Genomic DNA, 24,706 nt, shown 5'->3' with positions numbered 1-24,706 from the left:
CGTAAAAACATCATCCTGCTGAAGCTAGTTGCTCGACTGCTTTCACTCACCTGGGCAATTCGCATGGCGGACCGTAAACCAGACTGTATCTGTCCAAGATGAACGACTCCGGTCACACCGACAACCTCCAGCATTCCATCCCAATGATTAGGCTTGCTAAACTGGTCCTCCTTTTCCGGTCCCCATGGATTAGCTCCAGAGCCCCAGCTAGAAATGTGTTTTTATAGAACGTGTTAATGATTGACACAAACATGAAATCTACCTCAAAATGTTCAAAATAATAATTCCTTCGACGGGTGGCAGATCCACCACCTTGCCGTCCACCTCCAGCCGTAGCTCTTTATGCAGCTCCTTGACCATTTTCCGGCCAACCATTTTGCGCAGACCCATCGTTACGTAAACACCCTTGTTGTGCAGACGCGACTTGAACTTGTTCGGGTTCTCCTCACGGGCATTGTGAAAGTCCAGGCACAGATCAGCGTCGATGCCGATGCCAAAGTAGTTGTTCATCACGAATATCTGCGAGTTGTCCTCACTCTGAGTGGCGCCGACAACTGTTGGATGGGACGTTGGTGAAAAAAAACCGGAACAAAAAGTCAATTGTAGTGCGACATAGTCCTGCGGCAACATTTACTGACTAACACCTACAACAATAGGGCATTCAGACAAGTACCTACTACGGAGGTTTAAAGTCATTTGGCAGAAAACCGATACCTACGGTTTTCATTTTGTTGGGCAAACAGGACTGGGAAGCAAATATTTCGGTGGTTTTATCTAGCTTGCCACGAACGAACATGGCAAATAGCTGTCCTTTTTGCAAGAATTTGCAGAGTAAAACCCACCTCCTCGACATTTCTATCTTGGTCTAGAAAGTTTTACAGTATCCCCATTAAGATGCTCCCCTTGATATTGTACCCCAAACAAAAAATGGCCGTCGCATTGATTTTCTATGAAGTGATTTATCGGTCAGTGTTTTTGACATTTTAGATTCAGCCACAAAAAGATGGCAACGTGCCGGGAGGTCGGCAAAACTCAAATAGACCAAATCATCATACTGTCAATTGACAGATACTGGCACCCTCTTTTACATTTTGAACCATTTTTTTTTTCGTTTATATCAAATGTAGCATTTGTGCAGGCTTGGCATACACTTTTCGCTTCGATTTTGCTCTTTTGATTACTGCATCTCTGCCAAGCAAAATTTGAATAAGTTATGTATGGGGCGTTTGTAGAATTTGTTATTATCTACAATATTGCTGAAGTAAGCATTACTGTGCATTTTGTATTTCTGGCGCTATAAGGCTGCTACCCTCTTGGTAGCGAAAAGAGCGCTCTTTTTGCTACCAACGGCATTGCTGCCCTACAGCGCCGTAAATACTAAAGATAAAACTTCACTTTCTTCAGCAATATTATAGATAATTACTAGCTTTACAAATGTCCTCTACACCACTTTTTCAAATTCTTCTTGGCTGAGGAGCAGTAATCAAAAGAGCAAAATCAAAGCGAAAAGTGTATGCCAAGCCTGCATGTGTGTTTAACATTTTACAGGCATTACGCCTGTTATAGCTATTTTATTTAGTAATATTGCTTCCAAACAACAAACTTGCCGTTTAAATAACTGAAGCTTTGCTGGAGTCTACCGTCTGTTATGTAAACAAGGGCGCCAGTATCTGCCAAATGACGTCACCTTGATTTGGTCTATAGATCAGTGAGCGATGATTGAGGGTCAAACAGAATTAAGGCCAACGCAGAATTGGTACTTTACGGTTGCGTTTGCGTTAACCTGACAGTTCTCCCATACAATTTGACAGATTATCGTTCGCAAACGCTACCATAAAGTACTAATTCTGCGCGGGCCTTTACGCGTCAAGGCATCCGTCAGCGTTATTTACATTATGGGTTTACTTTTACTGTCAAATTGACAAATGCTATTCAATAATAGTGCTCAGTATTCTTGCAATCTCAATGGTAACGTTTATTTTTGTTTAATGTTTAACTAAAGCATAATTGGATGCATGATCATATAGTTTAAACTGACCGAAAAATGCGATCAAAAAAGAATTCGGACAGATAACTATTAGTTGTGATAATTGGGTCCTAAAGCCCTATGTCGTTTTTAGCTTGAATCGATGAGGTTAGGGTTAGGAACACATATTTTGATATTCAATTTTATATTTTTAGGCTATTGCCGTTAAAAACCTTTTTTTTAATTTTGTGAAATTTTGAACAAGAAATAAACATTTGGGCAACCTTATATAGACAAACTATAGTTGTGCATGGTTGTGTCAAGCGGTGTCTAGACAACACGAATTATAAAAAGAAACCATAGTATGTCTTGAAATGTCACGGAACACTTTTTGTTTACCTTCACGCTCATGTGAGTGTGTCAAAAAGTCAAAAGTTGCAAAGTCAGGAAATGGCTTGGCAATCGCGACCTAAAACATTTTCTGAGTTTACAGCTCATTTTCCGGTTCCGGTCATCTCAGTTTAATTAAGGCCTTTGTCAAAATCAGCAATAAGCGTAGTGACTGCACTTGGTCACAGCGTGGATGGCTTCAGTTTTCGGATGCAACACCCGCAATCAAGATGCGACCGTGTTTAGTTAGAAACGCACAGAAATTTTTGGTCTGCCGTTCGCCCTACTGCTGATTCACATCGGAGTAGCAGAACATACCAATCTGATTGATAATACGGTGCCAGTTTCGGTTGGCGTTTTTTTTTCATACTGTTCTGCGGGGTCGATTGTACCGAGATTATACTGTTGGCCATCAGTTTGACATCGTTTAGTCATTAGCGCAAACTAGATTTGGACAAAGTCTAGCACCGTGAATCGATGGATTGGAATACATTGCCCGAATCAAAACTTTTATCCGATAACTAGTGCAAATTTGATGTTCCACTTCCTCACGACCAGCAAAACGCAGACAAGCACAAGAGACAACTGCGAAGCTGTAACTGTCAAAACGATCAGCTGCTCTAATGTCAAACCAGAGTTGCCAGTGAGAAAAAGTTATCATTGTTGCCAGAAACGTGTTATTTTCGTTATGTCAAGGAAGATCTCTAATGTCAAGGGAGAAAAAATTACAATATTTTTGTTTTTTAATTTTTTAGTGCTCTGCATCTTTTTAAAAAAGAAAAAACTATACTCTGGTAATCATAATGGGAAGCTTTATCGTTCCCTCTAAAAAAATCATCTTTTTATCACAAATTTTAGGACCCAATTGAAGTTTTTCGCTATTCACTCGGGCAGCGCCACTTTACTGTACGAGGGATACTTCAGTTGTAAAATATTGTTTCGAAATATGCATAAAAGAGGGCCATACGGCCGACGACATATTTTAAAAAATTTGCGTATGTAAATTGTATCCATTTTGTCTATTGTATCATCTCATTTACTATGAACTACAGTGGACCCCCGTTCGTTTGAACGATTCCTCATGCAAACTATCGAGGTTACTTTTTAATTTGAACAACTGGTAACCCGAAATATGCTGAAACCTGTGTGAACTGGCCGCCCTGCTCTTTGTTATTGTTTTGGTGGTTAGTTTTAGTTGGCAGTTGCAAGTGCGAATATTGCGTTTTCCGATCGGATTTCTATCTTAATCGTTAGGAAAACGGAATGTAAAACCGATTACACACGCTAGGTCAGTACAAATAAATTGTGTTTATGCAGACAATCATAAACAAATGACGTCATGTTGAGAATGACATTTGAACCATTTTTAATTTGCACGTCGTGCAAACCAGCGGGCTTCAAATTAAAAAGTGTTCAGATTAAAAATGGTCAAACGAACGGGGGTCCACGGTATAAACATTGTCACTATTATGTGAAACATTCTATCCATTTGCCCTAATAATAAAATAATAAAAAATTGCCTATTCGGCACAATAAGCCATTCGACAACATAACCTTCTTGCAACCTTTTTAAAGGGACATGGACGACTAAAAATTTTGAAAAAGTCACTATTTTTTTATTTCAGATTTGTATTCTGCAGTCTATTCCGCTTATTTTGATACTAAATTTGTAATGATCCGACCACGGGAAGTGGCCGAAAAACGATCATACATATACATACATAACATTCCTGTGCGGCGTGGAGCAACTTCGGCGGAATAAAACGCCGTTCCTGGAAAACCACGATTTGCAATGTACCTTTTTCTCAGAAACTACACAACGTATTAGAAAAAACTTTTTTTTTGTTTTGTTGGTAGAAGCTTGGCAAAGATTTTTAGAACTTTTGAGGTTTGTAAACAAAATACAGCTCGAGAAAAACGAAAAAGATGGCTGAAAAAATAAAATTTTGTCTTTTTTTTTTCCTTTTTTTCTGGTTGTGTTTTGTTTGCAAAGTTCAAAAGTTATAGAAGTCTTTGCTCCAATACGTTGTGTAGTTTCTGAGAAAAAGGTACATAAAGTTTGAAAATCGTGGTTTTTCAGGAGCGGCGTTTTATACCGCCGAGGTTGTTCCACGCTGCACTGGAATGCTTATGTGTAGGGGAACAAGGGGTAAGAAGGCCCGGCGGGGTAAGAGGGACCACATCGATAACAAAATAACGCCAAGAAAAGAGTAAGTAAAAACCAGTGGAGTAAAATAACGTCAACTCTTATTTTCAAAATTGAACTAGTAGTAAAGTTCCTTCTTTTAGCATGTATCTAAATTAAACTATACCTTCTTTTAGCATGGACCTAAAAACCCCTTAAGAACTTGTCCTTACTTAGTTAATAATATTGAAATTGTGTTTACAACACAAAGAAACCTTCAAATCTGCCACAATCCGCCTTACTCCGCCATGGTCCGTCTTACCCCTTTGGTGGTCCTTCTTATCCCGCCTGGTTGTGAACGAGTAATTTTTAGACGTTTCGAAAATTGATGAAAAATCACGGAAAACTAAACTAATTAATTCTTTATATAATTTTTAATGGTAGATAAATTAATGCTTTTCCATGTGTGGAACAAGAAAATGTGAATTTTCGTACACATTTTATGCTTGCAATTTATTCGCTTAGGGGGGCCGTCTTACCCCGTCTTCCCCTATAATCGTTTTTTGGCCACTTCCCGTGCTCGGATCACTACAAAATTGGTATCAAAATAAGCGGAAAAGACCGCAGAATCAAAAACTGAAATAAAAAAATAAATAAATTTTCCAAAGTTTTTATCGTTTATATCCCCTTAATTTTCGATTTCAAAATAACTTCTGACATCCATTTTTAGCTCCATAAGTATCATTCAGCACATAAACTCAAGCTAGATTTGAATACTAACCAAGATGCTTAGAGAGTGATAAATAAACGTGTAAATATGACACTACACAATCTTACTAATTACTATACACATACTTAATTCAACGTTGCTTCAATGACCCTCCTTCATATCATGTTCCGCTCTTTCCCCTTCATGTCTTGTCCCAATGTGTTTGGATACTAAAACACCTTTGTTTCATTTATTTTCTCTTGCCGTCTTCTCCGTCGCTTGTAAAAAACTACTGTTATAAAAAAATTGGTCTAATATTTTTTGGTTGTTTTAAAAATATTTTATGACATGTGAAACTAAAATAGCATTGTCTATGCTCTGTCCCCTTAGTTTAAGCTATGTATAATAGAAACTTTTGCCCCGCTTTACCCTTTAATAGTCTATATTCTGCAATGTTAATACACTTTAACAAACCCCTACTCTTATTCAACTACGCTTTAAGATGTGGGCAAAATTCCCAACTAAGTAAAAACAAATATGCCATCAAAATCACTGGATGTTCCAGTTCCAGATGTTTTCAGAACCAAAAACTATACACTAGAATTAAAGGAACCAAACTACAACACACATCAATTACAACAACAGCAGCAATACAGCAACGTTCACAACATCGACTGCATCTAGAGGAACCGCACAAAGTGACCGCGGTCGGTCAGTTTCCACGGTGGGTTTTCTTGTTTTACACATTAATGCAAAACATCGATTGGAAGGGTAGGAATCAATCTTATATTGCTAACAAAACAGAGACGCGGTTTGATCATGCTGGCAAGACGGTCAGTGAACGGTGCAAGTCTGTTTTTTGTTTGTTTTTGGTTTTAGATTATGCAAGTATAAATGTTAGAATTAGAAGGTCATTTTTACATATTAGACAAAGTCCATCAGCTCAGCTCAGAACACTTCGGAAGGTGATTCGAAACACAGGCAAACGGCAAACTTTTTGACAGAGTTCTGAAGCTGGCATTGAGGTTCATTGTTCAGGTCGCCATGATAACTGCGGCCGATCGTGCATCTTTCGATTCAAAATGCACTTGACGGCAGTTGACCACCACAACCGGCCAAAACAACATCGTTTTCAATCCAAAAAATCATTGCTTCAACAATGCATACAAAACGTGTACAACGAATACAAAAGAACGGGCGTGTGATTTCGGTAATTGAAAAAATAGATAGTAGTTCCATTGATAACAGCAAATGACCTTGACTTGTTTGACTTGCGCTGAGCGTCGTTGTGGGATGATGATGTTGATTCTGTTGTTGTTGTTGTGATTGTTGCTGTATTTTCTTCTTCTTACCCGCTGAGTTTGCCTGAGGTTTCGGAGCGGCATCTTCCGGTTTGTCCTCGGGATGAAACACCACGGTCCACCGGTCCAATCGGATCTCCTCGGCATCAATCACGTCTCGCAATAGATTCAACGGGTCTTCACCGCCAGTATAGCCAGCTCCCCACCGGAGAACACGTGCTAGATCGTTTCCTGTTGTGCAATAGGGAAATGGCCGAAAATTAGGTTTTTCACTTAATCGACATTATTTAAACTGACCGGTTCCAAGCGGGACAATGGCACATGGTGGACTAGAACACTGCGAGTCCTGGCCAACGTTGTCCAAACACTGCAGTACCCATCCAATTGTACCGTCACCTCCACAAACTAAAATCTTATAATCCTGAATGTGTCTGAATACATATAGTCTGTGAAGAAAATAAATATTAGTAACACTTGAACAATAATAAAGTGGTCTCACGGCTGCATACCCAGGCAGTGGTCCACCATTATCCAAATCAAATACTTGATATGGATTTAATAATTTGCGAAAACTACTAATAAGCTCTAATCCTTGACATCCACCTGACTTAACGTTGACGAACACTAGCAGTGGTTGCACCCCAGTGGGAACCATGCTATGTTCGATGTTCGGTAACAATAGTACCAGTAGATGTTTCTCCTCATACTTGGACTCCCTCAAGGCTTGGAATGCACGAACCTGTAAGAACACAATCAAATAATCAACAAACTCAAATTTACCACAAAAGACTTTTTAGTGTTCAATATAATACATGAGGCTAAGCAAATATGCAAAAAAGTGCTAAACTTACAGCTTTGGATGCGTTTTCGTAGGTTATCACTAGCGATCCATACTCGTAGTAGATCGGACCGATACTACTAAACTTGTTCTCGAAACCTAGGAATTCAGTCAGTATGTGTTCATAGTTCCGCTGCGACAAGCCCGGAGGTAGATTGCCCACGAACAGCGCCAGATTAGGTCCGTGTGGGTCCTGCTTCAGCTGCAGATAGAACCGCATCATCTCCATCTGTCGAATCGAGTCCTTCCCTAGCTGCTTCATGATTTCCCACGGTCGCTCGTTCCAGGACAGCACCCGCTCCGTTACGCCCCGGTCCAGCAAAATCTCCGAACATCGGTAGTCCTCGATCTGGTGCCCCTGAAGGCCGAACTTCTTCAACGATTCACCTATAAGATCCTTCACTGTTGTGTCATTGTCCACCGGGATGTTGACGTACGCGTTCTCCACCTGCAGTTTACCGGGATAAACCCGCACGAAGCCATGATCGTTTTCACGGTCGCTGAAAGTGCAGAGAAATATGTTTTACAGTTCAACTAAAGGTACTATATAGCTGTATACAACTTCAAAATATATCAAAATGTAAGAAAAGTACCTAAATGCTATATGCTATATGTTATGAAATGATAGAAATCCAAGGTTCTAATAACTCAAGATATTTTTGCAACAAACATAAGCTATACTCACCGAAATCGCAGATAGATCGCAGGCCGTTTACCCTCCACTCGATGCAGATTCAAAACCGGTGTTGGATCTTGTAATCTTACTTCTTCGCCATAGAGATCGGTGAGAAAAAATAGCTGCAAGAAATGGAGCGTTTCAAACCCATTAATCACCGTCGTTTCAAGGGATGCCCGAAAAAAAGAGAAGAACTTACATTTGAATCCCTGGCTATATGAAAGGCCCTCAAGGCGGTGGTCAGTAATTGTTCTAGCGAGCATGTTCTAGGTACGGTGATGGCTCTGAATATTCTTCTTCGATATGAACAGTTGCCGTCGAAGACTTTGATTGTTTCTACGGGAGCAGCAAAAGGGAATAGCATAAAAGGTACAGCTGTATAGTGTTTCCAAGCAAAAGGGTGATACATTGTACATTCGTCCAATAAGTTCAACTGTCGCAATGAATTCTGGTTTGTTACTAATAGCCTGAAGAACAGATCCTTAACAAAAGGCTCCTGTGGCTCACGTTTTAATTATCGACTCAATACCCTAAGAGAAGCCCTAATACGCTGTTGCTAACATGTTTTGCGTCAAAATAAAGCAGGTGACAAAAATTATTCATGTTGAGTCTGTGTAGCCTGCGGAAGAAGTGACAATCTAACGTACATGTTTCTTCATTGGCTTGTTTTCAATTAAACTTGACTTGTTCTGCCCACGGGAATGACACTTCCAATACCAACCTATACAAAAAAAACGTAGCCAACATAGAGCGGGCCCAAGCTGACAGCTTCATAGATGGGCTCAAGCTGACAACCGAGTCGGATGTATAAATTGTTAAATTTTGTTAGTTTTAGTTCGATTTTAGTCAAGGTTTTAGCATCACATAGCCAATTTCAGGCAGACAATTAATGCGAAATACATGAAACTGTGAAAATGGTTAGATAAATTCGTTTTGTGAAATCGCTTTGCGTTTGCCGCCTTTTTCATGTGAGCAACGAAAATGTGACGTCATATCAGCCCCCTGGTTCTGCCCCAGAAACTATACAGGGTTCGCCATCTACATTTGGTCAATAAAATTATTTAATAACTTCGACAATGCTTAATACCGTGGACCCCCGTTCGTTTGACCGTTTTTAATCTGAACACTTTTTAATTTGAACCCCGCTGGTTTGCACGATGTGCAAATTAAAAATGGTTCAAATGTCATTCTCAATATGGCATCATTTGCCTTCGCAGACAATGCACATAAACACGATTTGTTTGTACTGATCTAGCTTGTTTAATCTTAGATTAATTAGTTTCACATATCTTTTCCCAACGATTACGGTAGAAATCCGATCGGAGAATAACATATTCGCTATTTGTAACTACCAACTAAACGAGACTAAATCAAACCACCAAAACAATAACAAAGAGCAGGGCGGCCAGTTCATACAAGTTTCAGCATATTTAGGGTTGCTAGTTGTTCAAATTAAAAACGAACCCCGTTAGTTTGCATGAGGTATCGTTCAAACGAACGGGGGTTCACTGTATATTTTCAAAATTAACGGTGACTTCTTTTGTTGACCAGACAAAATCAAACAATACTGTGAACCCCCGTTCGTTTGAACGATTCCTCATGCAAACTAATGGGGTTCGTTTTTAATTTGAACAACTAGCAACCCTAAATATGCTGAAACTTGTATGAACTGGCCGCCCTGCTCTTTGTTATTGTTTTGGTGGTTTGATTTAGTCTCGTTTAGTTGGTAGTTACAAATAGCGAATATGTTATTCTCCGATCGGATTTCTACCGTAATCGTTGGGAAAAGATATGTGAAACTAATTAATCTAAGATTAAACAAGCTAGATCAGTACAAACAAATCGTGTTTATGTGCATTGTCTGCGAAGGCAAATGATGCCATATTGAGAATGACATTTGAACCATTTTTAATTTGCACATCGTGCAAACCAGCGGGGTTCAAATTAAAAAGTGTTCAGATTAAAAACGGTCAAACGAACGGGGGTCCACGGTACTTGGTTGCATTCTCCATCACATTAGACAGTAGTTACTTACTTACCCTATTTTACCAGCCGAGAGCCGGAGTGGCTCTTGTCGTACCAAGAATTCCTCTCCATTGTACTCGGTCCTGGGCTACTCGTCGCCAATTCGTTACGTGTCTCGACACACGCAAATCGGCTTCAACGGTCGAGCCATCTAGCACGTTGAACCCCTCTATTTCTGGAGCAGGTGGGGTTCTTGAAGAAAACGGATTTCACTGCACAGTCCTCCGGCATCCTTGCGAAGTAGCCAGCCCACCGTAGTCTCCCAACTTTCACCAGATGCATGATAGGAATCTCTCCAAGTAGTGCCTGTAGCTCGTGATTCATACCCCTACGCCACTCTCCGCTTTGCGTTTGTACTCCGCCAAAAATAGTCCGCAACACCTTTCGTTCAAATACGGCAAGTGGACGTGTGTTTTCCGTAAGCAAAGTTACTGTCTCAAGTATGTAGAAGACTCCCGGTTTGATTAGCATTTTGTACATCATCAGCTTTGTGCGGCGGCGTATGCTCCTTGATCGAAGCGTCTAGCGAAGGAAGAGTAGGCTCGGTTTCCAGCTTGAATGCTTCGTTGGATCTCTTTACTCGTAGTATTGTCGGTGGTGACCAGAGATCCCAAATATACGAACTCATCAACCACTTCCAGTTCATCGCCGTCAATAGTCACTGTCCGTGGGAGGCTAACGTCACTTTATCGGGAGCCTCTTCCTACCATATATTTGGTTTTCGACGCATTAATTTGTAACCCAAGCCTCCTAGCTTCCGTTTTTAGTCTGGCGTAGATTGCCTCCGCCGTCCCAAGGTTTCCAGTAATGATGTCGAGGTCATCTGCGAAGGCTAGGAGTTGGCTACTCTTGCTGATCGTTGCTCTCGTTTCGAAGCCCGCTCGTCAGATCACACCTATAATAGCGATATTGAATTACATACAGGACAATTCATCCCCTTGCCGCAACCTTCTGCGCGATTCGAAAGGACTCCAGAGTGTCCCCGAAACGCGCACGTAGCACATCACTCGCTCCAGAGTAGCTTTGATCAGTCGCGTCAGTTTATCCGGAAAACCATTCACGTATATTATCTGCTATAGCTTTTCGAGCTCGACTGTATCGTATGTTGCCTTGAAATCCATGAAAATATGATGTGTGAGCACGTTGTACTCCCAACATTGCTGAAGAATTTGACGGAGTAAACATTTGATCCGTAGTAGCATGGGCCTCGCATAAAGCTCGCCTGATACTGCCCTACGAATTCTCTTGCTATTGGGAATAGACGACGCAACAAAATCTGAGAGAGCGCCTTGCAGGCGGCGTTGCCCAACTTAACCAACGTGATGCCATGGTAATTACAGCAATCTAGCCGGCCGCTCTTTTTGTAGATGGGACAGACTACAACTTCCATCCACTTCTTCGGTAGTTTCTCCTCCTCCCAAATCCTTGAAATTATCCAATGAAGTGCCGTTGTTAGCGGTTCTTGTTAATTTTTTTAGAGCTCTGCCGGGAGTCGGTCCTTTCCGGCGGCTCTATTATTCTTCCGCTGACGCATTTTTCGCCGGATCTCTTCGAGATCAGGTGCCGACACGCTGTTGTCGTTCATAGGCACTCCGAGGTTAACTTCCGTCGCGTCAACTCCTGCTATATCGCCGTTGAGGTGCCCATCGAAATACTGCTTCCACCTGTCAACCGCCTCGCGCTCGTTTGTGATTAGATCCCCTCCCTCGTCCCTACACAAGTCAGGTTAAAGATAGCCCTTACGAGTTTGGTACACCTTCTCGCAAAACTTGCGCGTGTCATTAGCCCGGAATAGTTGTTCCAGCTCCTCACGATCTCTGTCCTCCTTCTGGCGCTTTTCCTTCTCAGGATCGTGGTCAACTCATTCCGCGCTCGTCGATACTTGGCCAAATTCTCTCTCGTGGATATGCTTGGATAGTTTTTCCAAGCTCCTTTTTCCTCGCTATCGCTTGTTGGCATTTCCCGTCAAACCAATCATTTCGTGCACTCGAGGTTTCCACTCCTAGCACCGCAGTTGCGGCCCATCCGTTTTCGATGGTCGAAGCATCTAGCCCCACAGAGGAAAACAGAGCTTCATCCAGAGTGCGCGCTTAGTTTTCGGCAATTGGCGGGTTGTTTAGCTGCGGAATGTTTAACCGAGGAGGATGGCTTTGTCGCGAGATATAAACCGTCGATAGTTTTGAGCGCACATGTACTGCTACTAGGGAGTGCTCCGAGTCATGTCCGCACTTCGTAGGGAGCGTACGTTGGTGATGTTCGGGAAAAAACGGCCCTCGATGAGAATATGGTCGATTTTGTTCGAGGTTCGTTTGTCAGGTGATCTCCAAGTTTCCTTGTGGATATCTTTGTGGGGAAAGAAGGTGCTTTTGATCACCAAGCCTCGGGAAGCCGCAAAGTTGATGCTTCGCTGGCCGTTATCGTTCGTGCGGTGTGCAGGCTATGGGACCCGATCACCGGTTTATACATTGCTTCCCTGCCGATTTGGGCGTTCATATCCCCGATGACGATCTTGATGGCCCGTGGTGAGCAGCTATCGTACGTTGCCTCCAGCTGCGCATAGAATCCTTCCTTCTCGTCGTCGGGGGTACCTTCGTGTGGACAATGCACGTTTATGATGGTATAGTTAAAGAAACGGTTTTTCATCCTCAATACGCACATCCTCTCGTTGATGGCTTTCCAGTCCATTACGCGATCCTGCATTTTGCCCAATACTACGAAGCCCGTTCCCAGCTCGTTGGTCGCTCCACCGCTTTGGAAAAATTGGGCTTTGCCGCCACGGATTCTTCTCGCCTTTGCGTTCGATCTTCTGCAGTGCCACGATGTTAAACTAATCGAGTAACGCCCTGTCGCCACCAACAAAATTTGGCGATCTGCAGTTCCAGGTCCAAGTCTCCATTGCATGTCCTTATTCCATCGCCTTTGTCTATGCCGAGTAGAACTTTCTTGTCTCTTTTTAGTGTTCTGTTTTGACACATATGGGTGGCATTCCAGCTCAAAAGTTGTCGTTAAACTCGAGCTCTAAAAATTCGAACTTCTTTTGAGAAAACCGAAGATCACTTTTCGTTAGTGTCATACGTTTAATTTACTTACCAAAATACGGTTCCAATGAAAATTCCGTACGCTTTTTGCGATTTTTTATTTTATAATAATAAAATGATGAAACTCTTAAAAATTCACCCTCTACATCTGGAAACTTCTAGCACTCCTATCTTCAACAGCTTATAGCCCTGGTGGTTCGTGCCATATCAAGATCTTGTCTCCACTCGGTGCTGCGCTACCCGTTATTAATTCCTCGATTACTCCACCAATTCGCAAATCAACTGCCAGTTGGGCAAGCCTTCTCTCGCAAATGGGCCGTCTATTCATGGTTCCAATTGGGTTCTTGACGAGAACGTCGTGCCGTTCTGTCATTCGGCGTCCTCGCGAAGTGACTGACCCATCGCAACCTGCGGGCTTTCGTCAGATGTACAACGGAGATCTCTCTAAGTAATACGTTCAGTACGTGGTTTACACGCTTTCTGTTTGTATTTCGTTTGTATTTATCCGCCTTTCCGCTCTACTGCAACATTCAGTGGGATACGGAGGCAGTCAAAACTGATCCTGATACGTGTACGTAGTACGTAACATAGCTGTTCCCGTTCCACTGTATAGTATGCTGCGTTGAAATCGGAGAAAATATGATGTGTGGGTACGTTGTATTCCCGGAAAGCCTTGAGGACTTGATGGTGTGTGAATATCTGATCCGTGATAACGTGGGCCCTCGTAAAACTCACCTGGTAGAATGAAGTACCATTGCTAGTTGTTGCTTACCGTATTTAGAGAGTTTTGCCAGGAAGCGGTCCATTCCAGTGGCTCTATTGGTCTTTAGTAGGCTAGTGTCTTGCCGGATCACCTCGAGATTGGACGCTGATATGCTAGTTACGCTTGTAGGCAATCCCTAGTGCCTTAGCTTGGTTGACATTGAGATATGGCCTGCCTTGATCTCTTGTATAGCCTTCGACATTGTTTACATAAACTTCAGTGTTCAAAAATTTCAACAAAGATTAGCCCAGTGAAATCAAATTCGGAGATTCTAACAGTTAGTTATCACTCTTTCAAACGACCAAAATGTTTACTGTTGTGTATACAGTGTAAAACGTCGCGCCATCTTGTTGAAATCAGAAGTGCCCCGACCTGAATTGATTTTTGTGAAAGTAGAGCACGCTATATCGGGATGTCAAACAAGAGAACCAATCATTTTGAACTAAAACTGCGAGCATTATCTTAAGATCTTAACCATTGTTTACGAACCACTGATTGAACGAACAGATACTAAATAAACTCACGGTCTAGTTTATTGAAAAACTTCAATATATACGGATTCTCACTTCATTTTAAATCCTCGAAATAATTTCCAACAAATGCTTTTTCCATGGCACGTCGTCTTCTTGATCAATCCTTAACATGATACTGTGCCTGCCATGGTTATTGAAGAGGCCAATCGACCAAGAATTGTCGCGGTTATTTAATAATTCTATTGACCATTTGATTTCGCGCGAGGGGCAAGACACTGTTGAAAATATATTACTTTGCCCTATGGAAATATTTTTTCAACCTTAATATATTTACCGTTCCCACCATAATATAACCTAAAGTCCTATAAAGTTATACATTTATAGGGCTTTAATAGGGCCTAATATATTATAATATGATAATATTATGAAGTGTCTTAGTGTCTTGAAGTAAGAAATAATAATAGCATATCATCAGGATTATTAAGAGGCGTTCAATAGTGTTTGCACATAACTGATAGGATCTATTTTTCGATGTAGTTGGGTAATACTTGAAATAGGGAAATTCGTCATATTTTTGATAAGGAACCCGAAAAGTTTTTCAGCTATTAGATTCTACTTAGTTTGAACATACACTACATGTCGATAAATGATTCTTTTAGGTACGTGTAACAAGAAAAGCATAATGCAAGCCCAAAATAGCAGAGTCCCGAAAATACCCTCCCATGCTCTAATCCTAGTGTGGTTCGGAAATGCAAGCTCACCCAAAAAGAGAGTAGGTACGCACCACACGTAACAAATGATGGTTCTTACCTTCATCACGTTCCTCTTTTTCCTTATCTTTCTTATCTTTATCTTTGTCGCCTTTGTGCGCAGAATCGGGTTTCGAGTGAGTGCCAGAACTGCTCTCCGCTTTCGGTAGGTCGTCGCAGCGTGCGTTATCACTTATTTCCTCTGAGATGCTGCGAGCTACACGGGGATGCCCACCAGTCACGTACACACACAGACACAAATACGACGAGCGTGTTTGTGGGAGAAAATGAAATGACAAATAAGAAACGCATGAGTTAGTGAATACTGGGAGAGAAACGATTGAGTATTTAAATACTATGTTGATAGCGAAATGGAAAATCGTTTTTCATTTTTCTTTAAAATGCTTAAACCGAGTCAAATACTCAATGGACACTTATGTGAGCAGAAGCAAATGCTGAAAATGCTAAAAAAAATTCGAAAGCTAGATATTTCTGCGGATTGTTGGCAAATTGACATTCGTGTTAAACGACTCTGCTTTAAAGTAGTCAATGGAACTTTTCTGAAGAATGACAGATGAAAATGATGCTGATGATTATGATGATGATGATGATAAAAGTAATGATGCTGATGAGGTGTGTACTAGAGAATAATGCAACATCATGGTGGAGGACATAGCAGTAAATTATCTCCCTTAACTTTATTGATTTTGCTTTTTTCACTGTACGGTGAAGTATACTACTCTTGTTGGCACATGACGTCGAAAACGGAACTGACAATTACGTAGGTACTGCGATTCTAGCATGAATTTTTTTGAGGTTCAGTAAGAGTTAAAAACAACTGATATAATGGCGAATGATTTTGTTGCAACAGTGACTTTTTTAGTTGCTAGTTGGGCTAAAATATAAACTTTCATTAATATTAATAACGAACGAAATGCAAACAAACACATAAAAAGGTTAGTGATACGAAAAGATTTAGAATAAGTACTATAATTAACTTGACTGATATCCGTTGCAGTATGGTATAAGAAGAATGCAGTCTAAAAAAAACCTGTCGTAAAACCAACGGTTAATGAAAACAATCACCTCTACGCACTCTACAGCCCGTTTTGCTCCATCCCATCGAGCACTTTCGCATTCGACGATAAATTCTGCCAAGCAAATGACCTCGTCGGTTTTCCTTATCATCCCCTGCCGACGCTTCCGGGACCATCTTGCTGCTGGCGTCTAATCTTGCACCTGATTTGCTACCGCTGCTGACATCAGCAGCACCGCTACTATCATCTCCACTGGCAACGGCAACAGCAACAGCCACATCTTTTGCATTCGCAAATGCAGCCAATTCCGTTGATTCAGTATCCAACGGTGCACCTGCCTCGTTCCGGTAATCCATCACACTATCCCCGACATCGTCGTCGATGAATACAAAACTGCTGACGTCATCGTAGGAAAATACTCTCCGTTCTCCTCTGTTTCGCTGCGGAACCGCAAGTGCATCATGACCTAGCTTTTCCACTGATGGTACTAGTAGCATATCCTGCTGGCCGTTGGTGGCAATGTGCCAGCAGCAGTCAGTTCCGCCCTCTCCGCCACACCCACCAGCTCCGGTATCATCCGTTTGGATCGTCATCGCGGATGCCGTGGCCGATGTTGACGCTGACGTCACAGTTGAACTAATTTTCGATATTGATGGCCTCGGGGATGGGTTGGCGGAAGACCGTATGGAATCGTTGCTGCATAGCGGCGAACGCTTCTTCGGTCGATCCTTTGCGCGAACGAACAATCTTGCTTTAGGTAACATTTTCAATCGCTTTGGAATGCTATCACTTTGATCCTGAAATGACTTGCTTCGCATGACCGTTTCTTTCGGCGCTAACTTCGCCCTTCGCATTGCCGGATGGATTAGATTTCTACTGGGCAGAGGTCTGAGCCGTTGCTTTCCCTCGTACAGGGTGCCATAATCCGTTTCCAGAAAGAGCAAATCGTTTTCACTAGGGAATCTTTGCTGACTGCTGAATTCACTGCCATCGCAATCGTCATCGAAAAAGGTAAATACTGGTAGTTTATACCCGCTGGAGTTGTGCTCAATCGGGTCACTTTCCTCGTAGTCCGGTTGGCCAATTGTCCACAATTCCGCTTCACCGATGTCAAGCATTGGTTGGGGTTACAAGTAGTTGTTTGTTCGTGTGTTTTATGCGTTAGTTTTGCAATAACATCGAATGTACAAAAAGGATATTCGAGAGCGTTGGTGAGGGATGTGTGACATTGAACCGATAAGAAGTACACATAAAAAATGAAAGAGAGACAAAGAAAAGAAACAAATTAAAACATTGGAAAACAAAGCAAGTGAAAAAGATAGGAGTGTATTAATTGAAAAACAATCAAAACAACTAATAACGACAACCGAAACGAATAGTTTTTCCTGCCAATTCTGGAACATCCTTTAGTGAGCAAGCTAGATATCTGTTTTAGTTTAAACGCAAGCTTCGTTCTAACAAAAATGATTTGATTCTCAAAAGCGATCCCAATTGAATCGTTTGCCTTACATCGCACAAATGCTTCTAGCAGGTTCCCTTTTCCCTTAGACAGCACGAACGTGTCAAATCTACGGCTAGCTGTAACCGGAAATAGGTACTTACGACATGAGTAATCCCTCTGCATTCCGGGCGTTCCCTTGTTCTTGTTCTGCACTCCGATGATTGCTTCCATTGGCACTTCAGTTCGCGGTATGGAGACGGCATGCGGTGGCAAGTAGATTGGCTGTAGCGTACCGAAGGTGCACTCCGATGGGATGTTGTTCCGACAGCCACCGTGCGTCGTTGTACCACACCATTCGCAACGATAACCTGCGTAAAAAAGGATGTATTTTTTAATGTAAGCTCTCTTCAGGACGCAAAATGTGTTACCTGTAAGGCATTCGTAGGACCAGCATGCTTTTTTGCACAGCGCACATTTCGATGATTGTGGCAGGTTGCCTTCACGCCAATGGTGCTGGTGTTTGACGTGACCCAGTTCCTTTCCCGGCACGTACGTGGCATTTTCCTTACAATCGGGAATCGCGAAGTCCTGACACTCAACGTGCGCAAAATACTCGCAAACTGGTGATGGCGGAAAAAGCGGAATCAAAGCAAAGTGTCACGTTAGAATTGATTGACACCGATCGGATGCAAAAAGTGGCTCGATGTGGCAACAAAAGGAACTTACTTAAACAATGTACGGCGGTGGTTTCATCCAGGCGTTTGCGGCAGACCGAGCAGAACTTTCGTTTATGATGTGACGGCTCGGACCAGCAATGTGCGACAGGATTTCGGATCAGATACGGCGCGACACCTAGGCATGGTGTTATCACATTTGTCACGCATTTTTCGTGTACTATGAAGTTGCAAACTAGAGCGCCGAATGGAGAAAAATTGAAAACGTTTGTTAACTAGGTTTATAAGGTGACCGGTATGAACCTGGGGAAAAACTCCGCATTTTACCACTATTTGAATCTTCCATACTGCAGGGTTCGCTACCATCGGTGTCATTGATCTTGATCAACTCTCTTTTTTAAAACTCATCTCTTTTATCTCATTTCTTCGTTTACAGATCCAATCATTATACATCATTATAAATGTAATATGTACTATACTATTATACCCTAATGCATAATCGTAGAAATAGTGAATATTGGGCTCCATTGGAAACAGCGCATAGTTTGTAACAGGTATCACGAGAAGGTTCAACTGGCTTCAAATTTGGGATGTTTATTTTCTGATTATTTTCTTCACGTCGAATAACCAGAATAACCTACATATATGAATATATGAAATTCATCATAAATTCTCGCGCGCACCAGCGTAAATTAGTGGCTGCTGGAACCATCTTAACGTATAAACAGTATGAAGAAAGTTTGATAACCCTTTCATACAGATAAAAAACGGGTTACAACAAGTTTGCTGCGTAATCAAACCATCTTATTCTTTTTGTTCGCTAATAAATTTTCTTTGTCGGCATTACTCTGTACCACGCGCCTCCATTAACACAATTTTGTAGTGCAGTCATGGAGACAAAGCTATGCTTGCTGCCTTAACTGTCAGTGTTTTTTGGACGCGTTTAATTAAAATTCGGTTAATCACAAACATGTCTGCATATTTTTCGTTTAGAATGTATTCAAATCTCAACACAGCTTGCCAGTTTGTTTTGAACTTTAAAAAAATGTTTTTGTTTTAAACAAATATCGACCGTGTAGCTGAAAAGAAGCTTAAAGAAGCTGAAGCCACTCGGAATAAACGTAAGATTCATCTTTCGTACCATCAAGCGATACAAGGAAGTCCGTTGTCGGAAAATACTGCCCAAAGCTAACCGTAAGCGCATTGTAAGAACACCGGAAGCCATTAAACGAGTATGACAGCGAATTCAACGGAAACCAGATAAGTCTGGACGTAAGTTGGCCAGTGAACTGGGAATTTTGCAAAGAACTATGAAAAATATTTTGAAAGATGATCTTCTATTGATTCCATACAACAAACAACCGGTGCACGGTATGAAAAGCAGAAGGTTATAAGACTCGAAAGATGTCATGGCAGCTGCTACAGGATCACCACAACCAACAAAATGATCGGATAGATGCAGCACGTCAATATCAATTCCTCGGGACAAACTGGCTGCTCAAAGGTTCCATTTCTCTTCATTGAAACTGGTGTTAAAATTACACCAAGGCGACATCCATTTAGTACGTCAAGCAAATCTTGACCAAAATCAACCCCACCCCCCTCCCACCCTTGTCAAGGCCCCCTGAGAACAGAACTTCAGCAAATAAAAAAAAGGAAAATTTTTGAGTCTAAAAGTCATCGATTCACGGATTTTGAAGATAATCTCCAACTGCTGCGTTCGGATACGCTTCAGAAGTCGCTGATGTGTCGTCGATTAATGTTTCGCGCATATCCTTGTCCTTTACATCCAACCACTCAAATTTGTCTGATCTAGTTGAAAGAATTAGGAATTCCTGCTGACACATCGCAACAACGCGCCTTTTTTGCAATCATACAACATTACCTTAGATGCGAAATTTAATCCGCAAGTGGCACAAACTCTATCCTTCGGAAAGTTTTTGAGTGAGGGACAGTATAGGTTATTCGGAAGAAAAACCTTAAAACCAGCCGTGGAACTTCGGTATGAGTTTATGTTCATCGATTGAGTTCAGCACGAATATCAAGGGGAAACATTGCCCTTGGTCTCTGGTAGCACCCTGTAGCTCCTCAGGAGTCTACAGGCGACTGCTATTTGCGATTGCGAAAATCTTTTAGGCAGGACGGTACTCAAGGAACTCTTCAGTGGTGTACAGCATATTTTGTAAAGCCTGAATGGAGAGTTCATACTAGAAGATTAAATGAGTCCTGTTCACACATAAATTACAATTCGCCGAATAAATTTATTTGAAATTTTTTCATGTGACGTCACACAACTGGTCAACTTAGCGGTTAAAATATCAAAATTGATTGCAAAAATTCCACGTCGTGAAATTCAATTGAATACTACTTTTGCTATCGAAAATATCATACGGAATACTAATCTTGCTGTTACACAATAGTAATGGAAAACTGAATTATCTATCTTTTTGTCATCATATCCTCATTATATTGCTATCATTATATAATTTAAATTGATCATTTTACTAGATAAAAATTTATGTGAAAATAGATTAATTCAAATATTGTAGGTTTGTTTCCATCATAAATAGAATGTGTCAGCATATTTTCTTTCAATAAAAATGAAATCAAAATGAAAGCAAAGTCTGATACATCATAGGGTACGGGAGGGTATTTTCAGCAAATTTCTAAATTTAACCTATTTGCCTCTTCTTTCGCCAGTAAAAATACTTAGGCTGTGAACCATTTCGCGAAATTTTTAACTTTTTGGTTAAAATTTGACAGTTCGAAGGTTATTTCTCCTTGAGTGGTTAAAATCTGGTCAGAATGTGAACCATTTCATATTTGACGGATTGATAGTTTTTTTGCTCAATGAGAGCATATAAGGTGAGGATGAAAATATTGTTTATTCTGTCCGAGTTAAAATCGGATGAATTTGTGATGTTCATTTGCTTTTATTTAATAGATAAAATTCATCTCATTTCAACCCGGGTTGTTTGAACAAATTTATTATGCGATAAGCATCAATGTAAAAAATGTAAAAAATATCAAAAAATATCAAAGCAATGTAAAAAATATCCAACAAAAAATCAGTGAAACACATCGAAGCTCTTTTCCTCACCTGTGCATATCTCATTAGCTCTCAGAACTTGGTTAAAACTAACCATGCTCCCGAGCAGGGTTATTTTCGAAAAACCATCGTACTGTCAAATTTTAACCAAAAAGTAAAAAATTTCGCGAAATGGTTCACAGCCTTAGCCGACGTACAATTTTAATACCGCCATCCGGGGTGAGATTGTGCCAAAAACCAAACATGTTTATTTGTGAAAATTTATTATATCTATAGAAACTGGTGACCTAAATTCAAAATGATGATGAACATAACATATTTATTCATAACTTAGAATGGAACACAAATAATATTAGCAAACTATTTAGCCTAAACAGGGTTTCAAAGTTCGTGATCAAAAATACGCGGAAATAACGCTTTTAAAAAATGTCCCGCATAAACCAACCCAAACAAGAAATTGCATCAAATTGCTATTTTGAAGGTATATAAACTTATCATTTACAATGTATTGAAAGGTTATTATGCGTTGGATAAGTTTTGATTACGAAAATAATATTTTTTGAAACTGTACTTTTCGAGCTTCACGGGGGTGAGATTGTGCCAAGCCATAATGATCGATCCAATTTGTGGATTTCACATGCCCAACAAAAATACGTCAGTATACACCAGTACACTCACATTTTTCACCCTTGAGCACAATATTTTGACAGATTAGATTGCTTCATCCATTTTGGAGCAAACAGCATCATAGGTCTGCTAAATTATTTAAACTAATTTTTACTTTTTCTCTGGAAATTTCAGATACTTTCAATAAACACTCGAATATAAGACGAATATATTATACCGTGTATAAACTACCAGTTTTAAGGAGGGGGCAGGGGGGTGGGATGAGCCATATGTTCTGCAGCTGCGGGTTCTCGAACGAAGTAATGGTCACTTTTGTTAAATGATCAAATAGGTATGCCCCCTTAGGATACACGACCTCCATATATTTCTCCCTTGTTAACCCTAGAAACGCTACTGGCTATATAAAGGCTGTCCATTGACTACGTACTCATTTTTAGTTATTTCAGAGCTCCCCGGGTTATTTTCGTTCATACTTTTTGTATGATGCGTTGTTTTTGGCCGACCCCCTGCCCCTAATAGTCCACTTAGTTCATGGACGGCCCCATATGATCTACTTTATACTGCTATTTATGTGTATTGTTTATAAACATGCTAATGTTCACTGTTTAGGTTTTTAGCCTAACTTTATGTTTTTGGCACAATGTCATTCCCTAGAAGGGGTGAGATTGTGCCAAAGTTCATGCACTTCCAGTAAAATTAGGTATCATTGTAACTAAACCATCTCTACGGTAGTTGTCAATTGAATAATTTAGTATATATTGGCAGGTTTGAAATCAACTTAGTTCCTAAATTGTGTGTATACTGAGCTAAAGAATAAAAACGTATGCTTTTTTGGCACAATTTCGCCCCGGATGACGGTATGTTATAACTATTTTCTCAAGACTGTAGGTAATACACTATTTTTTATTCAAAGAACGCCAAAACCACACGTTCTTCTACTAGAACCCTAAGGAACACAGCTTGTTATAGAACAGTATAATCTATACCTATAAATAAGGATTTCTGTCTGTCTGTCTGTCTGTTTGTCTGTCTGTCTGTCCGTATGTTCCTTATAGAATCGAAAACTACTGAACCAATCGGCATGAAAATATGCATGTAGAGGTTTTTTGGGGCCAGGAAAGGTTTTAGTGATGGTTTGAAACCCCTCACCCCATTAAGAGGGGGGGCTCCGATACAAATGAAACACAAATTTCTCCATAACTCGACAACTAATCAAGCAAATAGAACAAAATTTGGCATGTGGGTGTTTTCGGTGACAAGAATTTATTCTATGGTAAATTGAGACCCCTCCCCTCTTTATAAGAGGAATTATAACTCCTCTCCTCTTTAAAAGGGGGGGCTTCCATACAAATTTCCTCATAACTCGAGAACTAATCACGCAAATGGAACCAAATTTGGCATGTGAAGGTTTTCGAGGGCAAGAATATTTTCTATAGTAAATTAGGACCCCTCCCCACTTTAAGAGGGGGGGCTCCTGTACCAAAGAAACACAATTTTCCTCATAACTCGAGAAGTAATTAAGCAAATGGAACCAAATTTGGCATGTGCAAGTTTTCTAGGGCATGAATATATTCTATAGTGAATTAGAACTCCTCCCCACTTTAAGAGGGGGGGCTTCTATACAAACGAAATACAAATTTCCTCATAACTCGAGAACTAATCAAGCAAATGGAACCAAATTTGGCAAGTGAAAGTTTTCGAGCGCAAGAATATTTTCTATGGTGAATTGGGACCACTCCCAAGTTTAAGAGGGGGGGCTCCTATACAAACGAAATACAAATTTCCTCATAACTCGAGAACTAATCAAGCAAATGGAACCAAATTTGGCATGTGGAGGTTTTTGGAGGCAAAAATATTTTCTATGGTGAATTAGGACCCCACCCAACTTTAAGAGGGGGTGCTTCTACACAAATGAAATACAAATTTCCTCATAATTCGAGAACTAATCAAGCAAATGGAACCATATTTGGCATGTGGGTGTTTTTGGAGGCAACCATTTTTTCTATGATGAATTAGGGCCCCTTACCTTTTTAAGAGGGGGGGCTCCTATACAAACGAAATACAAATTTCCTCATAACTCTAGAACTAATCAAGCAAATGGAACCAAATTTATCATGTGGGTGTTTTTGTAGGCAAGAATATTTTCTATGGTATATTTTCTATGGATTTCCCCACTTTAAGACGGGGGGGGGGGCTCCTATACAAATGAAAAACAAATTTCCTCATAACTCGAGAACTAATCAAGCAAATGGAACCAAATTTGACATGTAAGTGGTTTTGGACGCAAGATTTTTTTGTATGGTGAATTGAGACCCCTCTCTTCTTTAGAAAGCGAGTTATGGCCCATCTCCCCTTTAAGAGGGTGGGCTTCCATACAAATGAAATGCAAATTTCCTCTTATCTCGAGAACTAATCAATCGAATGGAACCAAATTTGGCATGTGGGAGTTTTAGATGGCAGAAATTTTTTCTATGGTGAATTACGACCCCTTCCCCTTTTAAGAGGGGAGCTCCCATACAAATGAAATTCAAATTTCCTTATAACTTGAGAACTAATCAAGCAAATGGAACCAAATTTGGCATGTGGGAGATTTTGGAGTCTTGAATTTATTTTACGATAGTTAGAGACCTCTCACCCCTGTGGTAGGGGGATGTGGACTCTCATACAAATAAAACAGAAATTTTTGCGAAACTCAAAAACTAATCGAACTCGAGAAATTCGAGACTCTTCCATAAAACATTAGTCAATACAAGACCACAAAAACTATCTATAGTAACACTAGATCATTCAGGACGAGACGGTCGCGAGTGTTGCCGGTGACCCCC

At 40.7% G+C, this 24,706-nt stretch overlaps 1 protein-coding gene across 1 annotated transcript in view; it reads right to left on the bottom strand.

The window, feature by feature from the left end:
• LOC128739931 (diacylglycerol kinase theta) overlaps nucleotides 1-24,706 on the bottom strand; it is a 49,370-nt gene that overhangs the window by 8,023 nt on the left and 16,641 nt on the right. Inside the window, exons 2-14 of the mRNA XM_053835434.1 lie at nucleotides 18,258-18,440; nucleotides 17,960-18,151; nucleotides 17,693-17,899; nucleotides 16,140-17,189; nucleotides 15,115-15,270; nucleotides 8,205-8,341; nucleotides 8,015-8,127; nucleotides 7,343-7,829; nucleotides 7,001-7,230; nucleotides 6,789-6,937; nucleotides 6,447-6,722; nucleotides 263-554; nucleotides 51-207 (exon numbers count right to left, since the gene is read on the bottom strand). Of these exons, the coding sequence (XP_053691409.1) occupies nucleotides 51-207; nucleotides 263-554; nucleotides 6,447-6,722; nucleotides 6,789-6,937; nucleotides 7,001-7,230; nucleotides 7,343-7,829; nucleotides 8,015-8,127; nucleotides 8,205-8,341; nucleotides 15,115-15,270; nucleotides 16,140-17,189; nucleotides 17,693-17,899; nucleotides 17,960-18,151; nucleotides 18,258-18,440 (3,629 nt within the window). The remainder of the gene's footprint in view (nucleotides 1-50; nucleotides 208-262; nucleotides 555-6,446; nucleotides 6,723-6,788; nucleotides 6,938-7,000; nucleotides 7,231-7,342; nucleotides 7,830-8,014; nucleotides 8,128-8,204; nucleotides 8,342-15,114; nucleotides 15,271-16,139; nucleotides 17,190-17,692; nucleotides 17,900-17,959; nucleotides 18,152-18,257; nucleotides 18,441-24,706) is intronic.

This window comes from Sabethes cyaneus, chromosome 1, assembly GCF_943734655.1.
Source record: "Sabethes cyaneus chromosome 1, idSabCyanKW18_F2, whole genome shotgun sequence".
Taxonomy (NCBI): Eukaryota; Metazoa; Arthropoda; class Insecta; order Diptera; family Culicidae; genus Sabethes; species Sabethes cyaneus.
Note: the sequence above shows the minus strand (reverse complement) of the source record. Positions and strands in the feature narration are given on the sequence as shown.